The sequence below is a fragment of the Argentina anserina genome, chromosome 6 (genome assembly GCF_933775445.1).
Source record: "Argentina anserina chromosome 6, drPotAnse1.1, whole genome shotgun sequence".
NCBI lineage: Eukaryota > Viridiplantae > Streptophyta > Magnoliopsida > Rosales > Rosaceae > Argentina > Argentina anserina.
The window spans coordinates 11,030,170-11,040,214 of NC_065877.1; the positions used below are offsets into that span (position 1 = coordinate 11,030,170).

At 38.0% G+C, this 10,045-nt stretch overlaps 2 protein-coding genes across 3 annotated transcripts; one reads left to right on the top strand and one right to left on the bottom strand.

The window, feature by feature from the left end:
- The first annotated feature begins 637 nt into the window (after positions 1–637).
- Positions 638–1,955, top strand: LOC126798175 (zinc finger A20 and AN1 domain-containing stress-associated protein 6). Of its 2 annotated transcripts, none has more exons than XM_050525040.1 (2): positions 638–774; positions 1,001–1,955. In XM_050525040.1, exon 2 carries the CDS (start codon positions 1,096–1,098, stop codon positions 1,615–1,617), a length of 522 nt encoding a protein of 173 aa, XP_050380997.1. In that variant the 5' UTR covers positions 638–774; positions 1,001–1,095; the 3' UTR covers positions 1,618–1,955. The 2 variants fall into 2 exon arrangements, with proteins under 2 accessions (XP_050380997.1, XP_050380998.1); XM_050525041.1 differs by having other exon boundaries at positions 663–774; positions 1,006–1,955.
- A 1,151-nt stretch (positions 1,956–3,106) lies between these two features.
- Positions 3,107–6,452, bottom strand: LOC126798837 (purple acid phosphatase 22-like). Its single transcript, XM_050525901.1, has 5 exons — positions 6,275–6,452; positions 5,894–6,185; positions 4,059–4,627; positions 3,838–3,926; positions 3,107–3,519 (listed from the first exon to the last, which is right to left on the bottom strand). The coding sequence occupies exons 1-5, from the start codon at positions 6,428–6,430 to the stop codon at positions 3,294–3,296; spliced, it is 1,332 nt and encodes a 443-aa protein (XP_050381858.1). The 5' UTR covers positions 6,431–6,452; the 3' UTR covers positions 3,107–3,293.
- Between the last annotated feature and the right edge of the window lie 3,593 nt (positions 6,453–10,045).

Genomic DNA, 10,045 nt, shown 5'->3' on the forward strand with positions numbered 1-10,045 from the left:
TTACATCGAGCTAATTTATTAAATAATTTTGAAAAAATAAATAATGGCCCAACCTAATTAGAGACTAATGTTGCAGATTCTTTGCCTTATCAGATGAGGTTGTACAAAACACTTGTACACACCCAAACATTGTTCCATCAAAATCTTATACCAAACCGTCGACTTCTCCCTCTCAATTTCCCTGTCCTGTTTTCTCCCATTTCGCACCACACGGCACACCAAATTAACCTAACAGATCCAGTAAATCTGCAAAAACTTACCACAACCCAGACTGTAAAAATCATCGGTCACCATCATTCCTAATTTCCTTAAACCACAAGAAAGAAAAAAACAACCTCCCTTACTTCGCAACGGTCCTTCACCAAATTCAATGTACAGTGCACAGCTCCGCTCAAAACACAAAAAATCGTCACCACCCACCAGAAAAAACGAGGACCACGTCAAAATAATCGGCAAAGCCATTAAATCGGCCACGCGCTCTCTCCTCTATAACGCCAACTCCACTTCCCCGTAACTTTTTCCCCTCTCAGAGGCGTCCAGCCTGTCCCCGCATAACTCCAATTCCCCAAATCAATTTAATTTTCTTTAACCGGTCCATGATTATTCTAATCTGTCGCTTTTCGCCGTTCCTTCTCCAATCAATTTTTAATTAATATTTATTCCCCCTCTCCCTCCTCTCGATAATCCTTCCTCCTTGAGATTCTCGCTTTAACTCCTCCCCCTCCCCCATATTGTTATCTCCATTCTCCTCCGAGACTTCTCCGACCTTCTCAGGTAACCCAGTTGTCTCTCTTGTATTTTTTTAAATCTAAAACAAAATAAAGAAAGCGAACTTCGCTGGCTTTCCGATGGTTACGATGAGACTCTGGAACCCGGAATTTTCGATTAATGTTTCCGATTCATGGTTGTTTATTATTAGCTATAGGAATCTCTCTGTTTCTGAGACTCGATGATTTGTTATGAGGCTAATTTCTTTTCGAATTTGGTGGTGGTATTTCAGATCAGCTTTTCGCAGATCGATCTAGGCGATCTAATATTCGGAGGAATTTTGTGTGGATTTCAAACATTCAAGATCTTGATCGGCCGAGAGTCGAGATGGCGGAAGAGCACAGATGCCAAGCACCGGAAGGCCACCGTCTCTGCGCTAACAACTGCGGATTCTTCGGCAGCCCGGCGACGATGAATCTCTGCTCCAAATGTTACAGAGACTTTTGCCTCAAGGAGCAACAGGAGGCTTCGATCAAATCCACCGTCGAAGCCTCCCTCTCCTCCGCCTCGGCCTCGGCCTCTTCGTCGTCGTTGTCGTCTCCTCCGGTGATTGACTTCCGCTCCCTGCCTCCTCCTCCGCTGTTGACTCTGCCGGAGGTCGCCGAGGCAGAGGATCTACCGCCTCCTCCGGAGGCCGCGGTTGATGCGGTGGCGCAGCCGAATCGGTGCAACGTCTGCCGGAAAAGGGTGGGGTTGACCGGATTCAAGTGCAAGTGCGGGATCACCTTCTGTGGGATTCACCGGTACCCCGAGAAACACGCCTGCTCGTTTGACTTTAAGACGGTCGGGAAGGAAGAGATCGCGAGGAGTAACCCGCTGATCAAAGCAGAGAAGCTCGAGAAGATTTGATGCCGCCCTTCGGATCCGATTCGTTTCGAAAAGAAAAAACCGCAGAAATTTCCAATCAGTCAAGGATTGATTGCATTAGCATGTTTGTGAAGGGAGGCCCAATCGATGAGCCGTCGGAGTTGCGATCGTCACCGCCGGCCGTTCATTGTCAAGCAGCACATATGGGAAAATTTAAGTCTGATATAAATATTCTCTCTTTTCTGGGTTAATTTATATTTATTTTCGGAAGAAATAAGTTATTGTGGGCTTTGCTTGTATGTTGAAGGAAATCAAAAACAAAATTAAAATTTATGTTTGGATAATTGAATTTTCGGGTCCGATTCCTTTGTAGATAGATAGAGTGATCTCTTGTTTTATCCTATCATGTCTGGTTGTGATTCTTGTTTGAGCTGTACCACCCGATGAGAAAGATTCAGTTTGGATAAATTGGTTGTCAACAGAGCCCCTCTCTAGCTCGTCAATTTAGGAATCTTATTCTGGGCTGCGGCTCAAATTTGTTTTATTTCGGTCTCTGGGTGTCGCAAGCTACTATCATATGGAACCCCTCTTGAAGCTGCTGTTTTTTCAGGTGTGGTTCTTGATGTTCATTTCATTTGTGAAGTAGAGCTTTACTCAGTTACTTGTTCATATCAAAGCTCATATTAGCTATCAAGTCCAGAATGTGTACTTTCGGTAGACGAATTTCCAAGTTCTTAGAACCATGCTCAATTCAGGAACAAGGATGTTATTGGTTTGTCTAACATGTTATTCCAGATGTCACAGTCGGGTATTCTTCGTATGAAGATGGAAATAATAGCATGACTCTATCTAAGCCTTTAATTGACAGTGATGCCGGGGCTAGATATTATATAATGGTTCCGGGTTCAACCGTAACACTTCAGAAAATTATGAGGAGAAAATTCGGCCAACTCACTAGAGAACCAGATCAGCTCGGTAGGACTGAAACATCTCGCATAACATCAAATCCTTCAATAGGACGTCTACTAATTCTTAAGGAGTTAAGGGTAGATTTTTTTATTTTATTTTAAATCAATTATATCATGAATAGAATGACTGAATGAGAAAACTCGAGACGAGGATACAGGTAGGATCTCGAGTAGACTTCTGCAACATGCTCAATTCAATCAAGTGTCTCAGAGGGTGATGTTGTGCCATGCTCAATTCGTGGTTTATGAGTAGATTATTTTTTGTAGCCAACTTTGTGTCACCATTAAGCCAAAGTTGGATTACTAATTTGCCAATCCGTCTCAATATGTCTCCCTACATGTGAAAGGAAGCTGGTGATGTATATATGAAAGGTGATTTAGATAGGTTCATGTATGTCTTACTCTGTTTTTTTTATTCCTTTGGGAGGGAAAAAGAATAGACCGGAAGAAATTTCGATCAGCACGATAAGAGATCAACACTCCTTTGCTTTGGAATAACGTACTTATTCTGTATACAATAATCATAAACCAATACAAAACATGTTATACTCCAGAGTAATAAGAGTAATCTACTTAATTACACTGAAATCTGAAAAGAAAAGAAATGCACCTTCATTGAGGAACAATCTTTCAAGTTTTACTACGAAAAATGAAACAAAATATCCAGTATATAGTTGTTTATTTATAGCTTAAGTTGTATGCTACAAGCTCTGTGAGCCTATAATTCATCTTTTTTTTTTTTGGCAAAGCCTATAATTCATCTTTGAAAGACGGTGAAGTAATATTCTGGTTAAAAGAATTAGAGCAACTTTTAGAGGAGCTCAAACTCTGTAACCAAACCTGATCTTTCACAATATAGTTTGAGTCGTTATTGCGATGCCATCCCCAGAATGCATGTGTTTCATTCACCACTTTGAGCCGTCCATGTCCGAAACTCGCTTCCCTGAACAAGGAGAGAGAAGTAGGGTCTTTGAAGCTACAAAGACACAATTCACCATTATCACTTGTTTGAGAAATGAGTACAAAACACGTACTAAATAGCAGCGAAATGCATTATCATCATCTACAAAATATTTCGTTTTAGTTTTTTTTTTTAATTTATATACCTTTCATTTTTGTTAGTGGTACACTGGTACTCTATTGTATATTAGTAGTTTTTCACATAAACCTCAAAGACTAAAGCCCTAAACTCAAATCCTTTTACGTACGTTATAAACCAATTAATTATCGTGTTCCATCAAATTATATATTATACATACGATGTCGATTAAACAGAAAAATTGAAGCTACTTACGATAATGCTAGTCCTTCTCGGTTGCCACCATCACCAATAGTTACATAAATCGGACCACATGGATCAGCCTTATTTTTATAAACCCTGGTCTGCATTATAAAAACCAGCAGAAGATAAACATATTGAGAAAAACATAATCAAGCAATTGCTGATGAAACAATTCTTTAAACACCAATGTTCATGATACTCGAAATGCAACAAGGATTAGAAATGAGACTTACAAATCGTTCATACGCATGAACATGGCCTTGAAAAACCATATCAACCCGTGCCTTATACAGCAACTCCTCCATAGCTATTCTCATGCTCTCTCCTTCACCTTGATGAGCAGTGTTAGTATTATACCACGGTGCATGCAGAAGTGCAACAACCCACGGCGTCTTTTTCCGATCAATCTTCCCTAAATCAGTCTGAAGCCACTTGTACTGGTCTGAATCAGCATCAAACTTGGCGTACGAACCAAGCATGATGACATGGGTGCCAGCAACTTTGAAAGAGTAGTACAAGTTCGAGGTTGATCCGCTCTCTTGGTAAGGCATCGGCCACCTTGCATTGTAGGCTTTGAAACCGGCCGGGTAGATGATTGGGAAGCTTTCGATTTCGTGGTTGCCTTCTGTGACCATCCATGGCCGGCGGCTGGCGTAGGGTTCTACAATGCGGCCGAATGAGTCCCAAAGGGGCTGGTGGGTATCGGCATAAGATAGATCGCCGGGTAGGATGAGGACGTCATAGTCTATAGTTTGGATGTGGTCTAGTGTTGAGTTAGTCCATTCAGTCTGCCCTAGGTCACCTATAAGCCAGAACGATATTGTTCTATAAATAACGGTAGATCGAGGTATTTAGTAGAGGTATTCTTGGAAGTCAATATTTCCCCAAGAGAAGATTCCCTAAAAGCAGTGGATATATACAAATTCAAACATGTTAAAGAGGGAGGAAAACGAACCACAGTACGTCTTCTGTTCCCCGTCTCAACATACTGTTTCTTCTATGTGACATTGTGATTGATCGACTTATGAGAGAGTTGATAATGCAGACTGTGTTTAATTTTCAATCAGCATGGGGTTGTGTTACTCCGCTTCAGCAATTTCCATTTTCCTATATTTATTGGTCGTATGGCTCATATCAACATATATATTTCATTGTACATTAACTGGGAGAAATACCGAGGAGTCTATCTAGAAGCTGTTCAAGTTGACCAGCCAAGATATATGCCAGATTGCCAGTCCGGCCTGCATATTCCTTATATTTATTGATCATAACCTAGTAGACTTTTTTTGTGTGTGAAGATTATCAACTTAGCTATACACCCTTTATTCGGCATAGTGCCTAGGAAGTGTCACGATGGCACACTCATTTGTGCGGCTCGTGACACCCTCCCCCACTTCAGTTTTTACCAAGATGTTAATTAACAGCGAAGACTAGCTAGTATTTGGGTTCAAACTAAAATGTTACATTTTTCCGATAAAGCAAATTACATAACTACATGAGAGGATGCGGTAAGAAATCTGATCAAAATTAGGAGTTCAAACAGATACCCAATAGCCATCTATATAGATATAACTATATATATATATATATAGTTATATGTGGTAAATATAGCTTTCCAGCACAATAATACCATTAATACGACTTGCAAAGACTTTCCGTAGACGCAGCTCTACAACTTTTCCTAAAGACCGAGTGCTTTACACTCTTGTCCAACGTTGTCCTTCTGCTTAATCTTGCAGCAACCTATAGCTAAACAACTCATCCTCTCTTGTAAAGTACGTATGAAGCTAAGATAGACAGCATATATGAGATACGTATCATTCTAATTTAAAAAAACAAGTCAGAGTGTGCAGTTGCGAATACACTGGCTGCGGATAATTAAGATTCCCACCTCACATTAATCATCGCTCCTTCCTTCGAAGCAAACAAAAGATTTTTCGCTAGCTAGATATATACGTACAGTTTAGTACGTTACCAATTTGAACCAATAATCAGGTGATGTTTGTTTGAGCCTAGTCTCTAGAAGTAATTGAAGTGAGTCATATAACTTGCATGAAATGAAACTTACCGACGACTACAAAATTAAGAGGAAGTGTTGAAGGGGGTGTTTTGAAGGAGAATTCGGGGCCCGAACCTCCACACCTGTAGAAGTATATGGTTGATAGCTCCAAAGGGCCTATATTAACATGGTGGATCTTCCCAGAGGTATAGAAGAAAAATTTGTAGGATGTATTTTCTCCCGTAGCTTTTGCATTGTATTTCCCAGATTCTTTTCCGTACTCTACATAAGAACTGCTATGTTTGCTGTCTGTAACCCATGAAACTTTCATGTGATCTTCTCCCACCAGTGAAATATGCACCTAATAATTATACCGGAATTTAGAATTTATTTATCAAAAATATAAGTCTGAAAGAAGAATATAATTTATAGGAGGCTTCAGATAAGAACCTGCTGAGGGTCTGAGTCGGAACGGTCATGGTGGGTGAATATTACTCTCCGTGGAGGTTGCCTAACAAACTCATCATCTTTTGCTTTCAGGAGTTGTGGGAAGAGAGATATGGTTAAGAGTAGAGAGACCAGACAGCTTGGAGACAATTTCCTCATTTTCGTTTGGTTTCTGATAAGAGCTATTGATACAAATTAATCTCTGCAGTCTGCATGCAGGTAGAGATTATTTATATGACAATATGGAGTCTGTGGTATGCGAGTTGAGGTTTTGGAATAAAAAAAAAGTATTGACAGAGCAATGGCGTGAAGCAAGTCTGTTTGAAACTATATATCTGTTGGTGATGCTTACAGCAAATTTGAAACCGAAAGCTACCGTACTTGGGATCGTTTATGGTACGGAGATGTATACCATATAAACATTTATAACTGATTGAAAAAATTACCACACTAACAACAATTTCATTGTACTAAATTATGACATTGACAACAAAATTATCACATTTATTTTACACATTTACATATAATTGAATAAAATTACCATTATTACAACAATTTGTTTAGAAACTTATAAAATATTGTAAGTGAAGTTATTACCTATAGTAGAACTACAATTACCTAAATAATTATTTGTTTTACCACAATGACGATAAATTAATAGTCATATTTGTAAATGTGGGTACCATATACTGGTGGATACCTAAGAAAATTCACGTCAATTATATTAGTCGACCGTATAAATGATACATACAACGTGATATGAGTTTAAACTTTTTAAGATTTATGACCGACAGATATGAGTTTAACTGATCAGCTTGATTGGAGACCAGAGAGCGGGCTCGCAAGAAGTTTCCCACACGCATGAACTGCAGAAAGAATATTATGATCGAAGTTATTTATCGGAATATTATGATAAAGGACATGAATTGTACGTGATGTGATTATATGAGTTCTGTGGTAAATAAAGATTGTTGATGTACGTACGTCTTATAAATGTTAACATACCAGGGTAAACTTGCTAGAGCATTCGACCCAAGGCAACGTGTGAGAATATGTAGTCCTCATGATCCTACTACTACCTTAGAGAAGGGATAGATCTAGGTCCCGATCAGTCCTTAGGGTAATCGATAGAGGCTTATATGTTTTACTTGAGGCCGACGATGTTGAAGGTATGAAAGAAACACAACTATGTACTGTTTGCTAGCTTCACGAGTATATGTCATCAGCATATCCTAGGAATCTAATTCGTATTTAGCATATCTCAGGAATCTACTCATTTCTGGAGAACATGAGCACGATTAAATGGCAACGACGTTGCTACGTATGCCAATCCCAGTATCCCACGTAATCTGCTACAACTGGGTTGTCATTAAAATAGATTGATTAGGTAATTAAAATAGATTGATTTGTATCCCACGTAATCTGCTAATGATCTCACTAGAGATTAAATGTGATTTTCTCTCTATTGGCCACATTTAATCTCTAGTGACATCATCAGCTACATTTTTATTGGTTACACTTCTAATAATAAATAAATGTGGCTTTTGACCCATTTTATTGTAGTGATGCTTCTTCTCAAGGACTATAAATATGTACATGCATTTTTTTATTCTATCCTAAATCTTGTGTTATTAATTTATATATGGATGGAAGTGTTAAGCAAGTCTTGATTATTTTGATTATTTTGTAAATTAAATAAGTAAACCAGTTGAATACTAGTTCAATTTTCGTTCAAAGTCTCTAGCTTTGATATGCATGCCTGTCCAGTTGGAGATCGATCGATCAAGGTGTGCATTTTCAATTCACACAACTAGGTTATAATTAAAATAAATTGATTAGGTGAAAACAGGTAGGGGATGAAGTACTAGCAGCCTCACTTAATACTTACAGATATATGTTCATGCATGCACGCACCCAGGGGCGGCGAAGCCAAGATTTGATTGCAGGGGTTCAAATATAAAGTATCGAAATGTTGATCATAAGTTCGAAAAATAAAAAACACTAATATCATATTAATTTAAAAATTGTATTAAATAGTTTCAAAAAAAATCTAAAAATGAGTTTAAGATAAATATTTTATATCTTAAAAATAAAATTCAATTCAGAATTCATAAAAAGAGTTGTGATTTGATTAATTTATAAAATAGTAAAATATAATATTAATTGTAAAAAAACTGTTACAGGACTAATTAAAATATTACAATATATATTTACTATATTTAATAAATAACCTATATAATATATAAATAGTAAAAAAATTGGAGTGGGTACGCCCGAGAGGGCCTACATGTGCTCCGCCCCGCTGCGCGCACGTGCTTAAATATTCAAGATATTACGATTATTGATCAATTACTCTCTGACTTTGTAATCCCCGGCCATCTCGATATTCCTTTCAGAAATTTGGAATGATGGATAGTCTTCTCTTCCAGTTGATCATAAACACGAGTTAGATACATGCATCGTGGAAACGGCACATTGGCACAACTTGTTGGTAAAGAATTATGTTGTTAAGTACTTAAGTTTGCCTTACAAACTGGCGCGCCATATTGGCATGCAACATATTGACCCGGCCTCCATGGCGACTCCCAGATATAAACAACCTTGCAGGCTGGCAGCTTACATCTCCTCATAAACAATTTGACAGAGGCGATAATAATAATATATAAATGCATAAAAATACTGTGTTAATTGCTTAATAGTAACATGATTGCCAAAATAGAACTATAGAAGTATATACACAAGTTAATCATTAACATGCAAGTCTTGATTACGTGATAGAAATAGAGTTTTTTTCACTAACAGTCTCTCAATTCTGGTGTACCTACCAATGTGATACCTTAACTCTTAATCGTACCAATGTGATACCCAGACTCTAGTATTGCTATCATTGAAGTATTTCCGTCAGTTTTTTTCAACTTTTCCGTTATCTTGGTGACGTGGCAGGTACGTGAGGCCCACAAAGAGGGTTAAAAGACAAAATTAACCTCATATGAGATGAGCAATGTTTTTTCCGCCCTTTACCTTGAGAAAGACACCCAACAATTTCAATTTTGGCGCCAATTTTCACTCCACACTCCTTAATTTGTGTCTAATATCTAAACTAAAGAACTACCGCCAACCAGTCGACCACAATCTGATAAAACCTAGATCAATCTCATTTTCTATTTTTACCCTAGCACTTGTTAAACTAACAAGAATAAATATATAAATTTATATGGAACATCTCATTTCCACAATCTCATAAGAATATAAAAACACATAACTTAACGAAATTCAAATACATGTTTAAGTACCATTAGTTGCCACCTTTTATGTTGATCTGCCATGATTTTTGCTTGTAAGAACTAATGGTACATGTAGTTGAATTTCGTTAAGTTATGTGTTGAATCACACGAAAATAAATTCAACAAAAATACCGAACGATTTGTGATGGAAGAACAAGTCGAGACGTGTGTGATACTACACTGTCCTTAAGACGTTTACGCCTCCTCTACCTGTGCAAGGATGCTTGGCGCTTGTCTCCCAGGATATAACGACTAAACAATTCTAGAAAGTTGCACTACTAACTAGAACCCTCAATGAACTCGAAAGGTACCTTTATCTATCACCAGAGAAGAACTAAGAACTTTGAGAGTGGGAGAGAAATGTGTTTCGAATGGGATGATTTTACAATGAAAGGATGGTGGCTATTTATACTGTGAGGATTTGCAATCAGGAATAAATAAGATGGCGGTTATAGAAATCAAAAGATCATAACATATATGAGTTACATAT